The 24,623-nt window shown below is 44.5% G+C and overlaps 1 protein-coding gene across 1 annotated transcript in view; it reads left to right on the top strand.

The window, feature by feature from the left end:
* Positions 1–24,623, top strand: part of FMN2 (formin 2) — a 352,649-nt gene that overhangs the window by 29,623 nt on the left and 298,403 nt on the right. Inside the window, exon 2 of the mRNA XM_027962131.3 lies at positions 8,964–9,130. Coding sequence (XP_027817932.2) covers positions 8,964–9,130 — 167 coding nt within the window. The remainder of the gene's footprint in view (positions 1–8,963; positions 9,131–24,623) is intronic.

The following is a 24,623-nucleotide window of genomic DNA, read 5'->3' as shown; positions in this document are numbered from 1 at the left end:
GGATATGTGTGGGTTATAATCAAATACTAGGCCATGTAAAGAGAGTTGAGCATGTGTAGATTTTAGTCCCAAGGGGGTCCTGGAACCACTGCCCCTCAACCCCCTCCCCCCAACGGATACTGTAGTGGGTGACTATGACTGCAAAGAGGCACCACATGCTGAAGTTACTAAGTGTATAAGTGCAAATAAGGAGAGGGGAGAGGGGGTTAGTGCAGAAATTATTGGAGAGCCCTAATGACTAGTAAGTTCCCTGACTGTCATCAGGTGAATGCTATTTCATTCAGCAAGTAGGTTTTTGGTAAACTAATTTAGACCTGCTTTATCTATAGTAAGAGCTCAGTAAACAGTGTTGATTAAGTAAAAAATGAAAATACAAAATAAAATGAAGCATTAAATAGCTGAGCACTTAGAAGAGTTATGGTTATTCATATTCGAGGCCCAATTATTTACATTTATTGCTGTGGTCAACATGTCCAGTCTAGAAACAGATGCTCTGGTCAAGGAGCAGAGTGAGGGGACCAGGACTTAGGGGGCACCCCAATAGGTTGGGTAGGGAAGGGGATGTGGAGGGAACCTGGGTCCTGTGTTTCGTGGTCACAGTAGTTGGTCTGTACAGTGAAGAAGCAGCTTTGGATCAGCCTGTTCTACCCAGTTTAGGTGCAAGGCCTGCAGTGTCTGATGGGGCTGGTGTGTCCTCATTAAATCCCCAGCCATCAGTGCAAGAAGCAAAGAGAAAATTGTGTCTCTGTCCATCCCCCCTGCTCTGGTCAAAGTTTATCCCTTGGTGGGAATGGGAGTTTAGTGCGGTCTAGCTAGTGTGCAAGTCCTGGAAACTTGTCATGTTCCCACCATAGCAATTGGACTCTTTAATAAGGAAAGTTACGTCTGCTATTTTTGCAGAATCAGGAACATATTTTGTTCAGCTGTGTAATTTTGATTACTTCAGATAATACTTGTGACATATTTTTCAACATTATTAAACCTTTTTTTTAGTAGCATGATTGAAGAGATTTATTGTGAAGATGTGATCATACATAAAGCAGAAGTGTGATGAAGGCCCACAGGCCATCACCCAGCTCTCATGGTTATCAGCTTTTTTAATGCTGAAATAGCTTCATCACCACCCTCACCATGCTTGCTTTATGGACCGACTTGAGATAAATTCCTGGCGTCATGCCGTTTGAAATCTCAGGTACTTAAGTATGCATCTCAAAAATGTAATTTTTAATATGCTGCAATGGCATTATTATATTGAATGCAAATAGAAATTGTTTAGGGTTAGGGTAACCCTAACCTGCAAAGACACTAGTCTGTTAAACAGGCATTCACAGAGCTCTCTGCCACCCTACATGAGAACAGGTCCAGGCTGACATGGTATGACCCTTGCTAAGTCCTCAGGTCTCTTTTCCCAGAGGGACAGCATGAGTGCCTGGTGGGTAAGCTGTGGATTGGACAGCTTTCCGCTGGGATCCCTCATTTGGACTCAAGGAAGCCTGAGACCCATAAGAAGGCATCAGCACTGCCTGGGATAGCTGGAGGGGGTGGTTTAGCCACATGCATCTGTCAAAATTCACCCCTTGACCCCAAAGTTTCAACTCTGGAAAATCTATCATAGATAAATATCCAAAATGAAGCATCACAAGCATCCCCCACCTCCCCATCGACTAAACTTACCATGCTTGCCAGCCTCTGTTGTGTTGACTCTGAATGACATGTGGCTTTGGGGACGACAGCTTGATCTTTAATTGCAGATTTTTCAGTTGACCTTTTTCTAATGGGTTTCCCGTCTATTTACTAAGTAAACACTTAAGGATTGTGATTTTCAAATGTTGTCATTTCTTTGCATTTTTTGGGTGGAATTTTCCTCTACTGAAGACTTTTCTTTAATCACTCATTGTTTAGTCTCTAAGTCACATCCAACTCTTTGTGACCCCATGGACTACAGCACACCAGGCTTCCCTGTTCTTCACCATCTCCCAGAATTTGCTCAGACTTATGTGTATTGAGTTGGTGATACTATCTAAACATCTCATCCTCTGTTGCCCTCTTCTCCTTTTACTTTTAGTCTTTCCCAGCATCAGTTTTTTTTTTTTTTCCTCCAGTGAGTCAGCTCTTCACACCAGGTGGCCAAAGTATTTGAGCTTCAACTTCACCATCAGTCCTTCCAATGAATATTCAGGGTCGATTTCCTTTAGGATTGATTGGTTTGATCTCCTTGCTGTCCAAGAGACTCTCAAGAGTCTTCTCTAGCACCACAGTTTGAAGGCATCAATTCTTTGGTGTTCAGCCTTCTTTAATCACTAGGTATTTTTCATTGCCCCAAAATACAGTTCATACTGGAAGGGTAGTATTATTTATTTTCCATTAATTTTCTGTTATTTGTGGCAATTTGATGCACTTGCATTCTCCAGTGACATCTACTGAGTTTTACTTTTCTTTTTCCTTTTCATATATTGAATGTGTTTGAGTGATTATTCTATAATAACATGACTTCTGATGACTGTATAGTAAACTGTCATCTATATAAAACTATCCTTGTTTTTTTTTAAAATCTATGTCTTTGTATTTGGACATTTCAGTTTTTTTTTTCCACTAGTAACAAGCCATTTTTTACTGTACCAGGGACTGTGCTGAGAAGTTTACATGCGTTACCTCATCTAATCTTCACAGTAATCTTGTGATGCTTCATTTTGGTCATTTATCTGTGATAGATTTTCCAGAGTTGAAACTTGGCAGTCAAGGGGGGAATTTTGACAGATTACTGATGCATGTGGCCAAACCTCCCCCTCCAGCTATCCCAGCCAGTGCTGATGCCCTCTTATGGGTCCTTGAGTCCAAATGAGGGATCCCGGAGGAAACAGAGCTCACCGCCGGTTTGGTGATTCTTGAAAATTCCACATTCTTCCCCAGGCTGCCTGTTTTAGGATACAGTTCTTAGGGTCTTCATGTAGATGCCTCAAGCATTCCAAGGAGTCCTTTTGCTGTCCTCCTAATGCCGTCAAGAAGGCCTTCCCAGTTTTAAGGGGCAAAAGTGTGTGCAGACAGGTTAGACTATAGGAGAGAAAAATGGGAAGAGTGGAGTGGAGGCCATGGAATGAGCCCTGAAGCATGTGTACTGAACACACTGAGCAGAGAAGCCAGTAAGGGCTTCAGGAGACCGTGGCTGGCAAGGTGGAGGCAATGGAGCATCGGAGGATGAGAGGAAGGTGTTCTAAGGAGTCAGAGTGAGTCAACAGTGAGAACGTTCTGAAGGCATGGACATGGAGTGAGAATGCCTTTGGTGTCATGCTGGTTTCCGGTGTCTGTTGCACTCAGGATGGCGGTCAGACTAGACTTGTCAGCGCAGAGTGGACTGAACCAGGAAGGGGGGCCAGAGGTAGCAGGTGTCGGTAATTCTAGCTGGCAGACTTTTCTTTTTTTTCCCTCTAGTATTTATCTATTTATTTGGCTGCACTGGGTCTTAGTTGCAGCGTGTCTGACGAAGGATCGAACCCTTCATCCCTGCATTGAGAGTGTAGAGTCTTACCCACTGGACAACCAGGCAAGTTTCTGGCAGGTTTTTTTAATTGAAGTATAGTTGATTTACAATATTGTATTAGTTTCAGGTAAACCATACAGTAAATCTGTATTTTTGTAGATTGTAGATTATTACAAGATATTGGGTATCCTGTGCTATACAGTAAACCCTTATTGCTTATCTATTTTATGTATGATAGTTTGTGTTTGTTAATCTCATGCCCCAAATTTGTCCTTCCCCACTCCTTCATAACTATGAGTTTGTTTTCTATGTCTGTGAGTCTGTTTCTGTTTTTTATACATTCACTTGTATTATTTTTTAGATTCCACATATAAGTGATATATAGTGTTTGTCCTTTCTTTCTGACTTATTTCACAAAACATAATACACTCTAGGTCCATCCATGTTGCTGCAAATGGCATTATTTCATTCTTTTTATGGCTGAGTAACATTCCATTGTATATACGTGCCCCATCTTCTTTATCCATCAATGGACCTTTAGGTTGCTTCTATGTCTTGGCTATTGTAAATAGTGCTGCTGTGAACATAGGAGTGCATATATCATTTTGAATCATTTTTCTGGATATATGCCTAGCTGTGGAATTGCTGAGTCATATGGTAGTTCTTTTTTAGTTTTTGAGAAACCTCCATACTGTTTTTCATTGTGGCTGCATCAATTTACATTCCCACTAACAGTGTATGAAGGTTCCCTTTTCTCCACATCTTCTTCAACACTTTGTTGTTTGTAGACTTTCTCATGATATAGCTAGTATTTCTGATGTGAAAGGAAACGAAGAAATAGGACAGTAGTTGGTAGTAGGGAATGATGTGCGGTCAGGGAGACTTTGAAAAAAATTAATGTATTTGAGATTCTGGAAATGTCTGGTCAAGAAGGGCATGTTCATGATTCAGAGAGAAGGAACAGTTAAAGAGTGAAGTTTCATGCATGCAGCAAGGAATTCGATTCAGGACACAAAGGGAAGAACTTGCTTTTGTCTGGAGCAGGGTGTCCACCGTGAAGAGGAGGCAGAAGGAGGTGCAGGAGTGGGTATTCCAAGTATACACAGTCCCAGATTCTTCCATGTTCTCAGTAAATAAAACTTTGTAAAAACTTTGAGAAGTTCATCATCTCACTGGCAAGAGTGGTTTGAGGGAAGCTACTGGAAGCTGAGCTGAGAATGCAGAGCAGGGTTGAGCCTTACTGAGGTTTATAGTTAAGACGGTAAAGTGAGAACAGGTAGCACATGTGTCTTACATGGTGCTGAGGTGCTGAGGTATAGGCAGGGGACAGGGGCACAGCCAGGCTGATGTGACAGGGAGAGAGGGACTGGGGTGCTGGTATGTGAAGGCTTGGCTGTGGTGGTGGAGTCTAGACTGACTTGGTGAGCAGGGGAGTGACCTCGCATGTGACCGTGACTGACTCAGGGCCCATGTAGGGGATAGAGGTTTACAGGAGATTGCAGAACCAGAGCCAGAAGGTCGTGGTTGGGGATTAGATATCCATGTATTGATTCATTGGTGATCAAACATGAATTGGTGATTTCGTGTCAGGCCTTCCTTGAAGTTTTGGGGAAACGTGTTGAATAGACACAGGCATCTGTTGGAATGGAGCTGACATTCCACGAGGAGGAATGGTCTGAGACGTGAGCTTAGGGCCCAGGTGTTCTCTGAAGGATGGAGAGGGTCTTGGGAAAGGGTGGTAGGTGCTGTTTTATTATTTTTAAAAATCTTATTATAGCTGATTTATAACATTGTGTTAATTTCTGATGTGTGTGCATGCGTGCTAAGTTGCTTCAGTTGTGTCCAACTCTTTGCGACCCTATGGACTGTAGCCCACCAGGCTCCTCTGTCCAAGGGATTCTCCAGGCAAGAATATTAGAGTGGGTTGCCATGCCCTCCTCCAGGGGATTTTCCTGACCCAGGAATCCAACTGGTGTCTCTTGCATCTTCTGCATTGGCAGGTGGGTTCTTTACCACTAGTACCGCCTGGGAAGCCCAGTTTCTGATGTACATCCAAGTAATTCAGTTATTTATATATATACACACACACACATTTTTTCAATATTCTGTTCCATTGTGATTTATCACAGAATGTTGAACACAGTTCCCTGTGCTCTATAGCAGGACTTTGTTGTTTATCCATTTGCTATATAATAGTTTGCAACTGCTCATCCTAACATCCCAATCCTTCTTTCATCCACCTTGGGTGAGCTGGTTTTGGAAGGGCAGTCAGGAAGGTCTCTGGGTGGAGGTGACAGTTGAGCAGAAACATGGATTAAGTGAGAGAGGGTGGCAGACATCCTGGGTAGAGTGCTCTGGTGCAGAAGCCCCAGGGAGGGCTCTTAGGTGCTGGAGGGGGAGGTGGTAGGTGAGCTGGGGGTTGGGTGGGAGAGACTGGAGGATGCAGAGGTGGGATGTTTTTCAGTCATGGCTTCAGCCCAAGGGTGACAGGGGGCCCTGAGGGCTGAGTGAGCTCATACCTGGGCCTGGTGCAAGCAGTCAAGCTCCCAGTGATGGACAAGACATTTCCGTGGGGGTGCAGGAGGCATGGGAGGCAGGGCTCAAGGTCACGGGTGAGTTATCTTCCTAAGTGCAGGTGACAGTGATAGTAGGAGTTGAGGTGGAGACCTGGGTGGTGAGGGATGAGGTGAAGGACTTAGTGGGGGAGAGAAGGACCAGGAGTGGATGCAGAAGGAAGAGCAAGGAGAGTTTCAAGGGAGCAGAGGGTTTTGAAGGAGTGAGGTCATTTCAGAATTGCTTGTGGGATCAAGAACCCCCTCTCCCACTCCTTGTCCCTGAGGTCTGTGGGATTTGACATAAATGTCTCCATCTGAGAGGCTTGTGGGAGGAAGCCTCCAGGGCACCTGGGCCGTTGTGAACACAGGACTCCAACCCCAGGGAGTCTGACACAGAGAGAGCTGGAGAGCTGGAGGTGGGGTCCCAGGGTGCTGTGGCATGATAGCCTTCAGTGCAGGCTGCTGCCCAGGGCTGGAAGCTGCAGCTGAGATGCTCAGGTTGAAGGGTGTTTGCTCCTCAAGGCACGAAGCTCTGGTGCTGTGCTTCCCTCTTTCCCATACTGCTCCCCAACCACTTAAAAAAATATATATATATATTGTTTGGCTGTGCTGGGTCTTCATGGCTGCATAGAGGCTTTCTCTAGTTGCATGAGCAGGGGCCTACTCTTTGTTGAGTCTTCTCACTGGTGGCATCTCTTATTGTGGAGACAGGCTTTAGGATGCTCGAGCTTATGTAGTTTCAGCTGGTGGACTCGGTAGTTGCAATGCATGGGCTTAGTTGCTTTGCAGCATGTGGAATCCTCCTGGACCAGGGATTGAACCTGTGTTTCCTGCATTGCCAGATGGATTCTTAACCACTGGACCACTAGGGAAGCCCTCTCCCCACTTTTGGTAATTTTCTGACTTGATGCACACACACACATTTTTTTCACTCTTGGACATACACATACAAACACAAGATCTGGTCTCCCTTGTTTTCTTTCATATACAAGATTGAGTTATAGGAAAGAGTTAATTAGTCCTCTGACCATTTGCAGACCTACTGTAAGATGTATTTATAAAATGGGTTTATTGTAATAGTAATCAATCACTTGAGAACTGAGCAATATGGTTTCCTAAGTGTGGATCCAGTGAGGTGCAGACAAATTTAAGGTCTATAGGGAAAAAGCTTTCTATTTCCCCTCAGAAAATGTCCTGGGAGACCCGCAGATGTTCTCTACTGACCTACAGGAATGGAGAAAACAGAGCCTCTTCTGCCCTGCTCTGTTATTCTGTGTATCAGAAGTAGATCTTGACTCTTTAGTTTTTGTTTTACAAACAGCAATAGGAAGAGACACAAAAATTGCGTGGCTACTGTCCTGCAGAGCTGAGTATGTATACGTTTGAAATTTAGATGTGACTGATATGTAGAGTTGGGCCTGACTTTCACAGACCCAAGCTGAAAATGCTTTTTACATTTTAAAAGTTTTTCAAAATAAAACCCAACCAAGGAAGAACATAAGCAAAGGCTTTCCATAGCCCTTAAAGCCTAAACTATTTACTCTTTGGTTATTTACAGAGTTTGCTAACCATGGTCTAGACTGATAATTCATTTCCAGTTCCGACCATGATGTGAACGAGTCTTTGTCAAAGTATCGTTGCATTGTATTCATTCATAAATCCTAAAAGTATTCACTGATGCTTCTTATGTGCAAGGGGCCAGGTTTGCAGGATGTCTGCCTGCTGTCAGAGAGTTTATGTTTTAGTAAGGGAGGCAGCAGAGAAGGCGATGGCACCTCACTCCAGTACTCTTGCCTGGAGAATCCCAGGGATAGGGGAGCCTGGTGGGCTGCCATCTATGGGGTCGCACAGAGATGGACACGACTGAAGTGACTTAGCAGCAGCAGCAAGGGAGGCAGATATTAAACAAATAATTGCACAAATGATTAACTAAAATAATTAATGACAGAGGAGCTTTGAAGGTTGCCAAAAGAGGGCAGATGGGGGTCTCTGGGAACTTTTCTGGATAAGTGGCTTTAACCTAAATTTGAAGGTTGAACCTGCTCATAGAGGCGGGGCAGGAGCAGGGCAGGAACTGAGCAACAGCTGGTGGCCCGGAAGGAGACTTCCTGTTCCTTTCACCATAGTCAGTCAGCATGAAGCCAGCGGGATCATTTCTGAAGGATAGTAAGTTAGAGAGTGATTGTGTTGGGACAGATGAGGGACTGGGCCTGTGCGTCTTGGCTCTGGGTGACCAGTGACATGCAGACTCCTGGATCCCCCTCCCCAGAGTCCTGCTCTCCCCATGGCCAAGACCCAGAGCCCTGGGCCCAGTGGGCCCAGACACTGCTGGTGTCTCCTCTCTGTGTGCTTCTCTTCTCTAGTCTCTTCTAGGAAACTAACAAAGGCCTGACATGTGGACCTATCCTAGAGTGATGTTTCTGAGGCGCATGTGAGGAAATGTTGCATTTCTGTCACTTCAGGGTGATGTTTTCTGCTGGCCAGCCCTCTCCGCTTCCAGGGGCTGGTGCCTGTCTCCCTCTCACCCCCTTCCCTGGCCCCCGCCCACCGTCGCCATAGAAGACTGTGAATATCAGCCACTGGCATTTCTTAGCCCAAATGGGGGCTCCTGGCTGCCTCCTCAGAGAGCCTTTGGCAACGGCAGGAGGATTTCCAAGGAAACCCCAAAGCCTGCAGCTTCTTCACATGGCAGAAGATGGAGGGCCCATCGCGTGGCCTCTTTGTCTTGGGGGTTAGGAGGTGTTTGGGGATGGGAGAGAGACCCGGAAGCGACCTTCCCCGTGTGGTACTTGGGCCGCCCACAGAGTCCCCTCTGCGCATGGCGAAGCCTGGGCAATGGCGCCGCCCCAGCCGTGCTTCCGCCTCTCCTCAGGGAGTCTGAGCTGGGGACCTGCCAGTGCTCCTGCCTAACGACCGTGTCTCACCTGCAGGGAGAACTCTGCTGGAGAAGCTGTTCAGCCAGCAGGAGAACGGGCCTCCAGAAGAAGCAGAGAAGTTCTGCTCGCGGATCATCGCCATGGGGCTCCTCCTGCCTTTCAGCGACTGCTTCCGGGAACCGTGCGGGCAGAACGCCCAGTCCAGCTCAGTTCCGTTCGATGTAAGTAGGAGAGTTCACAGGACTCGCTGGCTGAGAGGCAGCTGCAGTGGCAACCGCGGCTCTGATGTGTGTCTGCCCTTCGCCCCACGTTCATGCGATGCAGGCCTCCCTGCCCCTGCCCCACGACAGCTTAACACGTCTGTTTCCTTTCTGACGAGGTTCTTAAGTATATTTGCCAAACTTCCCTTTCTTAACACATGGCCACTCTCAGCAGTTTTCTAGCCTGTTCTAACCAGTGATGGGTTCTGAGTGGCTCTGAGTCAGTGTTTCTGACTTTCCTGGTCATGGATGTACCTTCAGAAGCAGCTCCGAGGCTGGAAGCTTTGTTCCCAGAGGCGGCAGGTTTCTGAGGGCCTTGCAGCGCTATTCCCATGTGTTCATAGCTCATCTGTGTGCTGGCTGTTGACACAAAGCAGTCCTGTCTGCTTTCTCCCCGGCTCCCACTCACCAAGAGGGTTAATTCTGCAGAACAATCATTCCCAGCTGTTCCATAATTCATAACAAATGACAGCATAGCTGGGTTATTGCTTTCAAGCCAGAGTATTGCTCATCTTCCTCAGGTATGTGGTACGTGTGTGACCTTGGGGGCTGTGTTGAGTGGGCATCTAAACTCAGATATGTGAGAACTCCCACACAGGATTCTCTCATGAGGAAAGTGGAGAATCTCGGCTCCCTGTGTGGAGCATGGAGTTTGTGCCATAGAGGAGTGGGTCTCATCCATGTGGGCTGCTTATGCCTGTGCCCTGCTTCTGATTGCACCCCTGTCTCCTCTGCATGTGTGTACCACTGAACAAGGGTGCCTTGGTGAGGAGTGCAGAGAGATACTGGAAATGAGCCCTGGTTGAGATCAAGAAGAGAGAGTAAATGCCAATATGTCCATATGCATCTGCTTTTTTATCCCCCCCTTGCTATCCTTTACCCATCACAACTGTGGTCTCCCTTCAGTTTTAGGAAAATGAACCACATAAAATATTGTGAAATCTTCTTCATACTTCCCATGTGAAAGAAGATTCCCTGGGATGTACTGTGTTTTGTGAGGCTTTCTTCTTAAGATTGACTGGTCTATCCATCCATCCATCCATCCATCCATCCATCCATCATCTATCATCTATCTCTGTGTCTACCATGTCTATATCAATCTGTATCTATCACTTATTATCTCCATCTCTCCATTCATCCATCCACCCATCTGTCTGTCTGTATGTCCATTCATGACATGGCAGCTAACCATTGCTCAGTAGATCTTTTTCTTGTGTGAGAAGAATTGGATAACTAAAAACTTTTCCTCCATTTCCCTTTTTGAGAGCTGTGTGTGTTATTACAGGGATAGAACCTGGAGACTGTTGTGGCCTAAAAGTTTTAGTGAGCTGTGTTCTAGGAGATATATCAGTTTGAAACTACAAATTAAAATAAATATGGACAAAGGCCAATACTAATCACTCCTCTAACACTCGCTTTTTGATTAAAACTATTCCCAAGTTGACCGCATTTACTTCCCTTAAAGCTCAGAAAGTCTGTTGTTTAGTTGCTCAGTCATGTCTGACTCTTTGCAACCCCATGAACAGTAGCCCACAGGCTCCTCTGTCCATGGGATTCTCTAGGCAAGAACACTGGAGCGGGTTGCCATTTCCTTCTCCAGGGGAAATAAAGTCTATCAGTCAATTAATGTGGAACTGAAATAAACTGAAAAGAGTAATCCTATTTCTCCTTTTTAAAAAAATCACTGAACTAGCAGTTTCTTGCTTCCCACCTCCCTCTATTCTTACGTTAGAGAGCCTAGTAACCCCTCCCAGCCTGGTCATTGGAGGGTGGCTGGGTATGGCATAGAGAGTGAAAAGCAAAATAAACGCAGCCCCTTACTATGGTATGAAGTAATTTCCTCAGAGTGGGGAATTTCTTCCCCCAACTTTGTGAGGTTGCATTTGCTGACTTTATTTGCTGGCCCTCTGCTACCTCTCCATCCCTGCCCTCTGTGCCCCCTCCCCCAAGTCAAACCTAACTCGAAACAAGAAACGTTATTTCGTATATTTAAATGGCGTGTCAACAACAGAAGTGTGCGCTCACTGTATGCACAATTGCGGTTTTTCTTCAAAGCCTGGAAGAGGAATCAATATAAACAGGTCTTAGTAGGAGAAGGGGGAAGAATGCACTTTCTGTGGGGAGAGGAGTTTCTGATAATTAGCCTCTCTGCTGGCTTCCAGCTGGGAAGATTCTCTGCTGTTGGGAGATTTTCTAACCAGCAGTTCTCTTGAGGACGGTTGCCCTTTGCGACAGACCAGCCTGTGGGTATAAGCTCGTGAGGGCCCTCTTCCCAGCCCCACCTTTGCTTCCTTCCCTGAGAGCACTCTCGCCCCCCATCTCCATCCATACAGATCCCAGCACAGGGCTTCCATCTGGATCTGGAGAGCGTCCTCATGCAGTTTATGGACTGACCTACCTCAGTCAACCCTCTTGGTTTAGTCCCATGTTATTTTATACATTTTTAGGGCCTAATATTTTGCTTTAGAAATGGTACAGAAATTATGAAAGGAAAGGATTTCACATTCTCCCTTACGTTTTCACTGGGTTAAAATTTCAAGAATACTGAAAGGCAAAGGTCTTTGAGTGATAATGTTCATTCATTCACAAATGTTTACTGAATGCATTCTACATGCCAGGCAGTGTTCTAGGCTCCAGAGAGAGATTAGTGAGCCAGGTCCTGTTCTCCTGAATTACACTCTTCACAGTGGGCTGAGACAATTAAGACACAAACACAAACACAGATGAAAGCATAGATAAAGAATTCATGTCAGACTCTGATAAGTGCGGTGAAGGAAGTCAGCCAGGGGAATATGGTCAGTGGTGGGGGTGCAGTGGGGAGAGTGTAGAGGGGGGCCTCACGTGTAATGTCTGGAATGCTGAGGAGAGGTTGGAAGGAAGGTCCTCCCAGGAGCCCAGTAGCAAGTGCAAAGGCCCTGAGAGGAATGTGGGCATGGCATGAGGGCCTGCATAGCCACTGTTTCTGGACACAAGGTCAGAAGGGACTGTTGAGCCAGGACTTTTGAGGTCTTGAAAGTAATAGAAGGAAAATGTGTGTTTTTTAAAAATTCATTAATTAAATTTAATTGGAGGCTAATTACTTTACAGTATCGTGGTGGTTTTTGCCATACACTGACATGAATCAGCCACAGGTGTACGTGTGTCCCCCATCCCAAACCCCCCCTCCCACCTCCCTCCCCACCCCATCCCTCAGGGTTGTCCCAGTGCACCGGCTTTGAATGCCATATTTCATGCATCGAACTTGGATTGGTCATCTATTTCACATATGGTAATATATATGTTTCAATGCTATTCTCTCAAATCACCCCACCGTCTCCTTCTCCCACATAGTCCAAAAGTCTGTTCTTTACATCTGTGGCTCTTTTGCTGTTCTGCATATAGGGTCATCATTATCATCTTTCTAAATTCCATATATATGTGTTAATATACTGTATTGGTATTTTTCTTTCTGACTTACTTCACTCTGTATAATAGGCTCCAGTTTCATACACCTCATTAGAACTGATTCCAATGTATTCTTTTTAATGGCTGAGTAATATTCCACTGTGTATATGTACCACAGCTTTCTTATCCATTCACCTGCTGATGGACATCTAGGTTGCTTCCATGTCCTAGCTATTGTAAACAGTGCTGCGATGAACATTGGGGTACACATGTTTCTTTCAATTCTGGTTTCCTTGGTGTATATGCCCAGCAGTGGTATTACTGGGTCATATGGCAGATCTATTTTCAGTTTGTTAAGGAATCGTCACACTGTTCTCCATAGTGGCTGTACTAGTTTGCATTCCCACCAGAAGTGTAAGAGGGTTCCCTTTTCTTTACACCCTCTCCAGCATTTATTGTTTATAGACTTTTTGATAGCAGCCATTCTGACTGGTGTGAGAGGGTACCTCATTGTGGTTTTGATTTGCATTTTTCTGATAATAAGTGATGTTGAGCATCTTTTCATGTGTTTGTTAGTCATCTGTATGTCTTCTTTGGAAAAATGTCTGTTTAGTTCTTTGGCCCATTTTTTGATTGGGTCGTTTATGTTTCTGGTATTGAGCTGCATGAGCTGTTTGTATATTTTTGAGATTAATTCTCTGTCAGTTGCTTTGTTTGCTGTTTTTTCTCTCACTCTATGAGGCCACCATCACCCTAATACCAAAACCAAACAAAGATGCCACAAAAAAGAAAACTGGCCAATATCACTCATGAACATATATGCCAAAATCCTCAACAAAATTCTAGCAAACAGAATCTAACAACATATTAAAAAGATTATACATCATGAGAAAGAGAGCTTTATCCCAGGGATGCAAGGATTCCTCAGTATTTGCAAATCAATTGATGTGATACACCACATTAATGAATTGAAGGATAAAAACCATATGATTATCTCAATAGATGGCAGAGAAAGCCTTTGACAAAATTCAACACCCATTTATGATAAAAAAAAAAAAAACTCTCCAGAAAGCAGGCATAGAAGGAACATACCTCAGCAAAATGAAAGCCATGTATGATAACCCACAGCAAACATTATCCTCAGTGGCAAAAAATTGAAAGCATTTCCCCTAAAGTCAGAAGCAAGACAAGGGTGTTGAATAGTAGTGGTGAGAGTGGGCACCCTTGTCTTGTTCCTGACTTTAGGGGAGATGCTTTCAATTTTTCACCATTAAGGATAATATTTGCTGTGGGTTTATCAAATATGGCTTTTATTATGTTGAGGTTGGATAAGACTCTTGAGAGTCCCTTGGACTGCAAGGAGATCCAACCAGTCCATTCTGAAGGAGATCAGCCCTGGGATTGCTTTGGAAGGAATGATGCTAAAGCTGAAACTCCAGTACTTTGCCCACCTCATGCAAAGAGTTGACTCATTGGAAAAGACTCTGATGCTGGGAGGGATTGGGGGCAGGAGGAAAAGGGGACGACAGAGGATGAGACGGCTGGATGGCATCACTGACTCGATGGATGTGAGTCTGAGTGAACTCCAGGAGTTGGTGATGGACAGGGAGGCCTGGCGTGCTGCGATTCATGGGGTTGCAAAGAGTCAGACACGACTGAGCAACTGAACTGGACTGAACTGATGTTCCTTCTATGCCTGTTTTCTGGAGGGTTTTTTTTTTTTTCATAAATGGACATTGAATTTTGTCAAAGGCTTTCTCTGCATCTATTAAGGTAATCATATAGTTTTTATCTTTCAATTTTTTAATGTGGTGTATCACATTGACTGATTTGTGGATACTGAAGAATCCTTGCATCCCTGGGATAAAGCCCACTTGGTCATGAGGCATGATCTTTTTAATATGTTGTTGGATTCTGTTTGCTAGAATTTTGTTGAGGATTTTTGCATGTATGTTCATTAGTGATATTGGCCTGTAGTTTTCTGTTTTTTTGTGGCATCTTTGTCTGGTTTTGGTTATTAGGGTGATGATGGCCTCATAGAATGAGTTTGGCAGTTTACCTTCCTCTGCAATTTTCTGGAGGAGTTTGAGTAGGATAGGTGTTAGCTCTTCTCTAAATTTTTGGTAGAATTCACCTGTGAAGCCATCTGGTCCTGGGCTTTTTTGTTGGAAGATTTTTGATTTCTAGACTTGTGATGAGTCTGTAAAGATTTTCTATTTCTTCCTGGTTCAGTTTTGGAAGGTTATTCTTTTCTAAGAATTTGTCCATTTCTTCCAAGTTGTCTAATTTTTTGGCGTATAGTTGCTAATAGTCGTCTCTTATCATCCTTTGTATTTCTGTGTTGTCTGTTGTGATCTCTCCATTTTCATTTCTAATTTTGTTTGTTTGATTTTTCTCCTTTTGTTTCTTGATGAGTCTGGCTAATGGTTTGTCTATTTTATTTATCTTCTCAAAGAACCAGCTGTTAGTTTTGTTGAGTTTTGCCATAGTCTCCATTGTTTCTTTTTATTTCTGCTCTAATTTTTATGATTTCTTTCCTTCTACTAACCCTGGGGTTCTTAATTTCTTCTTTTTCTAGTTGCTTTAGATGTGAAGTTAGGCTATTTATTTGATTTTTCTCTTGTTTCCTGAGGTAAATTTGTATTGCTATGAACCTTCCCCTTAGCACTGCTTTTACTGAACCCCATAGGTTTTAGGTTGTTGTGTTTTCATTTTCATTCATTTCTATGCATATTTTGATTTCTTCTGTGATTTGTTGGTTATTCAGAAGCATGTTGTTTAGCCTTCATATGTTTGCATTTTTAATGTTTTTTTTTTTCCCAGTATTGACATCTAATCTTACTGCATTGTGATCAGAAAAGATGCTTGAAATGATTTCAATTTTTTTGAATTTACCAAGGCTAGATTTATGGCCCAGGATGTGATCTGTCCTGGAGAATGTCCCGTGTGCACTTGAGAAAAAGGTGAAATTCATTGTTTTGGGGTGAAATGTCCTATAGATATCAATTAGGTCTAACCGGTCCATTGTATCATTTAAAGTTTGTGTTTCCTTGTTACTTTTCTGTTTAGTTGATCTTTCTATAGGTGTGAGTGGCGGTATTAAAGTCTCCCACTGTTATTATGTTACTGTTAATTTCCCCTTTCATTCTTGTTAGCATTTGTCTTACATATTGCAGTGCTCCTATGTTGGGTGCATATATAATTGTTATATCTTCTTCTTGGATTGATCCTTTGATCATTATGTAGTGTCCTTCTTTGTCTCTTTTCATGGATTTTATTTCAAAGTCTATTTTATCTGATATGAGCATTGCTACTCCTCTCCTCTTTTGGTCTCCATTTGAATGAAATATCTTTTTCCAGCCCTTCACTTTCAGTTGTATGTGTCCCTTGGCTTGAGGTGGTTGTCTTGTAGACAGCATATACAGGGGTCTTGCTTTTGTATCCATTCAGCCAGTCACTGTCTTTTTTGGGGGTATTCAACCCATTTACATTTAAGGTAATTATTGATAAGTATGATCCCATTGCCATTTACTTTGTTGTTTTGGGTTCCAGTTTATAAACCTTTTCTGTGTTTCCTGTCTAGAGAAGATCCTTTAGCATTTGCTGAGCTGGTTTGGTGGTGCTGAATCCTCCCAGCTTTTGCTTGTCTGTGAAGCCTTTGATTTCTCCTTCGCATTTGAATGAGCTCCTTGCTGGGTACAGTAATCTGGGTTGTAAGTTTTTCTCTTTCATCACTTTAAGTATGTCCTGCCATTCCCTTCTGGCCTGAGGAGTTTCTATTGAACGATCAGCTGTTATCCTTATGGGGATCCCCTTGTGTGTTATTTGTTGTTTTTCCCTTGCTGCTTTTAATATTTGTTCTTTGTGTTTGATCTTTGTTAATTTGATTAATATGTGTCTTGCGGTGTTTTGCCTTGGGTTTATCCTGTTTGGGACTCTCTGGATTTCTTGGACTTGGGTGAATATTTCCTTCCACATTTTAGGGAAGTTTTTAACTATTATATCTTCTCGTATTTTCTCATGGCCTTTCTTTTTTCTTCTTCTTCTGGGACTCCTATGATTCAAATATTGGGGCATTTAACATTGTCAAAGAGGTCTGTGAGGTTGTCCTCATTTCTTTTAATTCTTTCTTTTTTCCTCTCTGCTTTGTTTATTTCCACCATTCTATCTTCCATCTCACTTATCCTTTCTTCTGCCTCAGCTGTTCTACTGTTGTTTCCCTCCAGAGTTCTTTTAATCTCAGTTATTGCATTATTCACTATTGATTGACTCTTTATTTCTTCTAGGTCCTTGTTAAACATTTCTTGTGTCTTCTCAGTCCTTGTCTCTAGTCTATTTATCTGTAACTCTGTTTTGTTTTCAAGATTTTGGATCATCTTTACTATCATTATTCTGAATTCTTTTTCAGGTAGACTCCCTATGTCCTCCTCTTTTGATTGGTTTGGTGGGAATTTATCATGTTCCTTTACCTGCTGAATATTTCTCTGCCTTTTCATTTTGTTTAGATTGCTGTGTTTGGGGTGACCTTTCTGTAGGCTGGAAATTTGTTGTTCCTTTTTATTGTGGAGGTTGCTCCCTGTGGGTGGGGTTGGACTAGTGGCTTGTCAAGGTTTCTTGATTAGGGAAGCTGGATCTCTTCTCTGTGGAGTACAATGAAGTGTCCAATAGTGAGTTTTGGGGTGTCTGTGGGTTTGGCATGACTTTGGGAAGCCTGTATTTTAATGTTCAGGGCTGTGTTCATACACTGCTGGAGAATTAGCATGGTATGTCTTGCTCTGGAACTTGTTGGCTCTTGAGTGGAGCTTGGTTTCAGTGTAGGTATGGAGGCTTTTTGGTGAGCTCTTGTCAATTAATGTTCATGGAATCAGGAGTTTCCTGGTGTTCTCAAGTTTTGGATTTAAGCCTCCTGCCTCTGGCTTTCAGTCTTATTCTTACAGTAGCCTCAACACTTTTCCATCCATACAGTACAAATGATAAAACATCTAGGGTAATGGTGAAAAGATTCTCTACAGTGAAGGACACCCAGAGAGGTCACAGAGTTACATGGAGAAGAGAAGAGGGAGGAGGGAGATAGAGGTGACCAGGAGGAGAAGAGGGGGTGTCAAAAGAGGAGAGACCGATGTAGCCAGTAATCAGTTCCCTAAGTGTTCTCCACAGCCCAGAACACCTAGAGAGATTCACAGAGTGAAGCAGAGAAGAGAAGGAGGAGGAGGGAGGAGATCGAGCTGACCAGGGGGAGAAGAGGGAGTGTCAAAAGAGGAGAGAGCAATCAAGCCAGTAATCATACCCCTAAGAGAAAATGGATGCTGAAGATTAGATTCTTAAACATACAAAATTGATGACAAATACCAAAAAGCAAAGATTAAAAATCTAGAGTAGAGGTTACACTCTCAAAAATACAACATTAAAAATACAAAACAAAATCAATAATAAAAACTATAAAATATATATATGAAATTTGCTTTAAAATAGGGTCTTTTTTTGCAAGGTAGTAGGTTATAAAAATGAAAATTAAAGGACTAATGAAGAACTTAAAAATTTAAAAAAGTGATAAAAATATATCTAGGAATGTCTCTGGAGCTGTTGTGGGCAGTGTGGGGGTCAGTTCAGTTTCAGATAGTTCCTTGTTCCACCTTGAGAAGACTCAAGGTCTACAGGCCCTTTCCAAAGCTTAGTCAGTAGTGACTACAGGATTTTAATCTGTTGCACCTGTCGCTTCCAGAGTGGTTCCCTCTTCTTTATTTTGGCTTCCTCTCTTTCCAAGTCTCCTCAGCGTCTGCTTTCCACCCTGACACAAGGGGGCGAAGATGGTCGCTTAGTTATGTTTACTAGTTCAGTTGTGTTGTGGGGAGGGAGGAACACAGTAAACAAATATCGCTGGCATGTGTGGGGAGTGCTCGTAGCGCATGGACCACACTGGGTCTGCCTAGCTCATGGCGGCATGTGCTTTCTCGGTCTACACTGCTCAGGCTTCAGGTTGCTCAGCAGGGGCAGTGTCCAAAGTGGACGCTGTGTTTTGTGCACTTCCCAGGTCTGAGCTGCTCAGGTTCAGGTTCTCGGGTACTCCACAGGAGCACAGACTCGGTTGGGCGTGCGTTTTGTGCCCTTCCCTGGTCCGAGCGGCTCACCAGGTGCGTGGCGCGCGCACTGTCCCAGGTGGGTCATGCATCTTAATCACCTCCCCAGTCCCAGCTGCTTGGGAGCACCGTCTCAGGTGTGCTGTGTGGCTCTGGATGTCAACCGTTCAGGAACCCAGGAAGACTTGGTTAGCAACTGGGAGCCTGCTCGCAGTTTGGTGGAGGATGCTGGTCTCTGGGGCCGAGAATGGAGCAGCCCCTTGCCTTCCTGCTCTGGCTGTCACCCGCCTGCCTCTCTGTCTCCTGCGGCAGGGGAGGGGCCTGTATGCAGCCGGCCAGCTCTCCTTTGGTATTCGCTCAATCCTTTGTTCTTTGAGAGGGCCAGGCTGTGCATTAGGTTAGAGCCTTTTGTGGGAGAGTTCTTTGTTTTTTCTCTCCCTGGATACCCCACAATTTGGGTTGTTAGTTCCCTCAGATTGTCCTCAGGGAATTCAGGCCCGGTCCTTACCCTAATCATGCAACCCGCACCTCCCTGTCCAGCCCCCGATCACTGGTGGCCAACACGAGCATCTGAGCTACTTCTCTGCTGGGAGTTGCAGTTAGGTGCATATTCTGTGGGTTTTTTTTTTTTTCTTTTTCTGCGGATTATGTTGCCCTCTGAGATTACAAAATTCCCCACAGACCTGCCAGTGAGAGGGTTTCCTGCTGTTTTGAAACTTCTCCTCCTTCACAGCTCCCTCCCCAGAGTGGGTCTCCATCCCTAACTCTTTTGTCTCTCTTTTTGTCTTTTATATTTTGTTCTGCTACTAAGTCACTTCAATCGTGTCTGACTGTGTGCGACCCCATAGACGGCAGCCCACCAGGCTCCCCCGTCCCTGGGATTCTCCAGGCAAGAATACTGGAGTGGGTTGCCATTTCCTTCTCCAATGCATGAAAGTGAAAAGTGAAAGTGAAGTTGCTCACGGACTGCAGCCTACCAGGCTCCTCCATCCATGGGATTTTCCAGGCAAGAGTACTGGAGTGGGGTGCCACTGCCTTCTCCGATACCTCCTTTCAAAGAGAATGGGCTGCCTTTCTGGGTGCCTGGTGTCCTCCACTAGCGTTCAGAAGTTGCTTTGTGGAAGTCGCTCAGCATTCAAATGATCTTTTGATGAATTTGTGGGGGAGAAAGCGGTCTCCCTGTCCTGCTCCTCCGCCATCTTGGTTTTTAAACGTTTGTATTTACCGCAGGATTGACTGTGGCTATAACCTCCATGTTTGTAGTCATGGTTCAATATGAAGGAGAAGGGTTTTAATACATGTTTTGAAAATTATTTATCTGGACTGCATCATTTTAAAGAACACTCTGTCACTTTTATTTTCATTCTTACAATTTATTGTAATTTGTCCCTGGTTACTTTAGTGAATGGTTGAACTGTGACTAGCTCTTGTAGGAATCCGTATCTTAACTTCTATGCATCTGAATTGAAGCACATATGTTTTGAGGTTATTTTATTTTTTCGACCTGGTGTTTAGTAAATTTGTGCTACTTTTTGTGTGTTATATTTTAGAAGGCAAAACAGTCGCTTCCCCCACCCCCTCAACCCTCCAACTATGCTTAATTTGAGAGTATTGTTGGATAAGTAGCAATGGCACTGATGTTACTGCCCCGTCTCAGCATTCTGAGTTTAGAAGAGATGCTGCCAGGAGGTCTATAGATTTCACAGTAATCCCCAGACATGAAGCTCATTGAGGTTTATAAAAATCAACTTTTCAAAGCTCATTTGTGCCAGTCACACTTTTGAAGTCAGTGACATACTGGCTTCTCTGTAGTTTGTTTTTGCTCATTTAAGGATCTTGCTGTATCAGGGCCTGTTTTACTTTGACAACTGGTGCTTCTTCTCACTCCTTGGGCAAACAGTGTGGGTGATACAGAATTGGTTGGGAATGTTTGTTGATGGCCTTTAATTAAAATGGATGACTTAGCCTAGCCTTTTTGTCATGGTTTTCTTCTCTTTCTTGTGGATTTGCCCTGAGTAGTAATTAGTTCTGTGGACATGACTCGCATTTCTGTGGCCTCCCTTTTGAGTCTTGAGAGCCAGGAGGAGTGTAGAACCTGAGGACCCAGAGGACAGCAGCCAACCAGGGACTGAGAGGGATTTTCCTCCAGGTTTGTAGTGCACAAAGTTGTTTCTTTCTGACTTTTTGTGACCCCATGGACTGTAGCCCATCAGGCTTCTCTGTCCTTGGGATTCTCCAGGCAAGAATATTGGAGTGGGTTGCCATGTCCTCCTCCAGGGGATCTTCCTGACCCAGGGATCAAACCAATGCCTTTTATGTCCACCTGCATTGGCAGGGGAGTTCTTTACCATTAGCACCTCCTGGGAAGCCCCCAGATTTGTACTAGCCTTTGGAAATCTGCAAGGTGATTTATTTCCTTTCTATTATCTTTACTGTCGAGCTGAGGGGTTGGCCAGATAGAAGGCCTTAGTAAGTGCTTTACAGCCTCGTCACTGAACCCAGCTACACCGTTGTCATGTGGGCACCACAGACAATATTCAGGGAATGGGCTCGGCTGTTATTCCTTAACAAGACTTCATTCACAAACACTGGCTGCAGTGAGCTGGCCCCAGGTCTATTCTTAGGTAATACATAGAAGCTAAGTTCATTTTGAAAAGTCAGTTTGACTTTTCTTTCCTTCTCTAACCATATGTGGTCATCAGCCAGTCATAAAATGCTGTTATATAATAGAAACTGAATTACTTTCCTGAAAAATGCAGACCCTCTCCCTATGCTGTGTTGCTCACTGTCCAAGGGGCTGCCAGGTGGGCGGGTACAGTGGCGTGGGGTTTTATGGGGACAGAGAATTGAGTGGTCAGTGTGACTGGAGCGTAGTGTCCAGTGTGAGGGGCAGGGGTGGGAGAGGCATCTGTAAAGAGTGTGGTTGGTACCCAGAGCAGTTGATGGAGTCTTCTGGTAGATGGATTTAGGAATTGGAACTCAATTCTGAGAGCAGTGGGGAGCCGCTGGAGGGTTTTAGGCAGAGGAGAAAGCATTCCAGCTGTTTGTGGAGTCTTGACCTAGGGTTGTTCTGTGGGTCTGACTTGGAGGCTGGAAGATTCTGAGGAAGATGGTGTGGGAATCCAAGAGTGTGGAGGTGCTGTCCTTAGCAATGGAAGCAGTGCTGGGGATGATGCAGGGGCAGATGATACTGGTAGACTAGTGGTGCTCAAATGTGAGCAGGCATTGGAATTACCTGGAGGACTTGTGAGCATAATTGTTGTTCAGTTTAGGTCATACAGAATTTGAGGATAATATCGTGAAAGATACGCAAAAGTAATTGATTATTTGTACCTGGGGGTCAGGAGACAGAGCCTACGGGGAGAGAGATGGAGTCTTTGATTGCGCAGGTGATCCCTGAAGCTGTTAGGCATTGAAGAGTGCCCACAGGATGAGAATCCAGCAGGGCCTGACATGCAGATGAACGTCTATGCAGTGGGCAGGGGAAAGCTGCATGGGACAGGTGAAGAGCAGTTAGAGAAGTGGGGCAGAGACAGATAAAGGACAGCTGGAGGAGTAAGTGACGCCAAACAATGCTAAGAGGTCAAGGAAGAGTGAGATTGAAAAGTAGTCATTGAATTTGCCAAAGTTATTGTCAGTAACCTTGCAGATGTAGAGAGCAGTCTGGGTTGGATGTATGTGTATTTTTTGATGGGGGACGCTGGCCAGGTCTCCGCATGCTGAAGCTGGATGCAGGGTCAGGGCGAGCTGGGGAGTCAGGAAGGGGTCAGCGCAGGAGTGTGATGAGCACCAGAGGGTTATGACACCTCAGGGTTGTTATGACAGGGGAAGGAGAAATACCTAACAAAAAAAAAAAAAAAAGCTTGGCCGTGTTTAGAGCATGTGCAGATGCTGAAAGGAGGGACCCTATAGAGAAGGAGAATTGATGGATAGTGTGTGGTCCTCAGAGTGTCAGAGGGGTAGGATGTGTAGATCAGCTCAGGGTTGGCCTCGGAGACGAGTAGCAACACGTGTGTGTGAAGAGAGACCGGGAAAGGGGGATGCAGTGCAGGTGGGCTTTCTTTGTCTGTAGCTCACGGGAAGGTGAGGGAGTGCTGGCAGCGTCCGTGTTTGCTGTGCGTTAGGAGACTTTGACCTCTGCACTGAGTGAGTAGGGGTGTTTAAGGCCAAATGTTTGAAAATAGTGTGGAACTGTTTCGTGTGGATGCACAGGACCATCACTGAGGACTAGCGGGAGGAGGCTGGTGGGGGTACAGGGTGGAGATAATGTTGACCCCTCCCCAGCACTGGGTGCAGCAAAGGCGGAACAGTGCAACCTCTCTGGCTGGTGCTTTGCTGGATGGTGATACATCTGAAGGGCAGTGAGGATGGGAGTTGGGAGTGGAGTTGACAGGTGAGGTCACTCGAGCTCAGAAAGGAGGAGTGACTTACCTGCGGCTGCAGTACTTTGGACAGCCAGAAATCAGTCTCCCGACAGTCAGGTCAGTTGCTTTTCTCCACACCACCCTGCCTTCGTGAGAAGAAGAACTTCTGACTGAAACAGGTTCTCAATTTCCCTGTGTTCTTGGTGGTTAATAGTCCCAGCACATTCATTAATGAGGTTGGGTATGAGTGTTTTCTTTAACAAAGTAATCCTGTGACTTCTGGAAATGTTCTGTGAAGAATCTTGGACATTTTTAAAGCTGTTTGAGAATGATGCTGGGGATCCTTATAAATACTAGGGATTCAAAGATCGAAGACAGCCTAGGAAGAGTGGAGTAAGTATTAGTAGCCTGAGAAATCTGTGTGAGCAATAAGGACCCCAAGATGTATTTTAAATACTGCCCACAGAGGAGGACTTTAAAAATGAGAATTTTTCCATGATGTTTCATATAAAAATGTTGGTGTCACTGGTTCACTTGGAACAATCACCTGGAAGAAGGTCAGTTTTGATCAGAGACTGAAGGGATGGGCTAAGGGTGCTGCTCAGAAATGTGTTGGCATGTCCGGATACCTGTAAGGTTAGAGAGACCACAGTTGAGCCTGCAGGTAGGAGTAAGGTGCTTGGGTGTCATCACCATTGTTTTCAAAGGCCAAACTTCTTGAAGCACCAGATGGTCCATATTGAAGGTCTTACTGATCCTGTAAGGGGTATGAGAATAGGCTAGCCTTGAAAGCAAAGTCAAAATATAACTGAAATTAGGGATTGGTGTGAATGGGATCTGAAAATGGCCTCATTTTGTAGTAAATATTGGTTGTATGTTGTCTGTATATCTATTGAAGGTGGATGGGGAAGAGGACAGTTAGACACATGGAGTCCTCAGGTCACAGGACACAGTGGAGAAAACCTTTCTTTCTAGTTTCCTATTACAAATGCAGCCAATATTTACTAAAATGGGAGGGGAGCTTTAGATTCCAAATGGAAAGCAGCAGAAGCCAAGGCAAGATCTGAGGAGAAATCCTGCATGACTTAACTTAGATGCTAGTCTTAACGCTTTGCAAAGAGGAGCTGTTCGGGAGACAAGCTCTGTGATTCCTGCACCTAGTGGCAGAGGGTCTTTGAGGGGCCCTGTTGGTGCATCCACCACCCTTCTGCCCAGGTGTCAGTTACAGAACTGAAATACAGTGGTCTTCGTATGCTGACTGATTTCACAGTATTTGGGAAAAGTGTGGGCTGAAGTGTGCTATCTAATAAAACAAAATCCTCACAGAGGATATATTGACTTGATTTAAAAATCTGCCAGTTTATTGGGTGCTCATTTGATAGTGTAATTTCAGTTGGCAACTGCAATGGGCATGTCCTTTAAAGCAGTATCATGGGAATTCCCTGGTGGTCCAGTGGCTAGGACTCTGCTTCCACTGCAGAGGGCCTGGGTTTGATCCCTGGTTAGGGAACTAAGATCCCACAGGCAGTGCAGCATGGCCATAAAAAGAATTGTATCCTGACAAAGCAGAAGTTTGAGACTCGCTGTGGGTACTAGCAGTGAGGGCCTACAGGTGGGTGATGCTTTCCT

The sequence above is a fragment of the Ovis aries genome, chromosome 25, assembly GCF_016772045.2.
Source record: "Ovis aries strain OAR_USU_Benz2616 breed Rambouillet chromosome 25, ARS-UI_Ramb_v3.0, whole genome shotgun sequence".
Lineage (NCBI taxonomy): Eukaryota > Metazoa > Chordata > Mammalia > Artiodactyla > Bovidae > Ovis > Ovis aries.
This window is presented reverse-complemented; position numbering and strand designations above follow the sequence as displayed.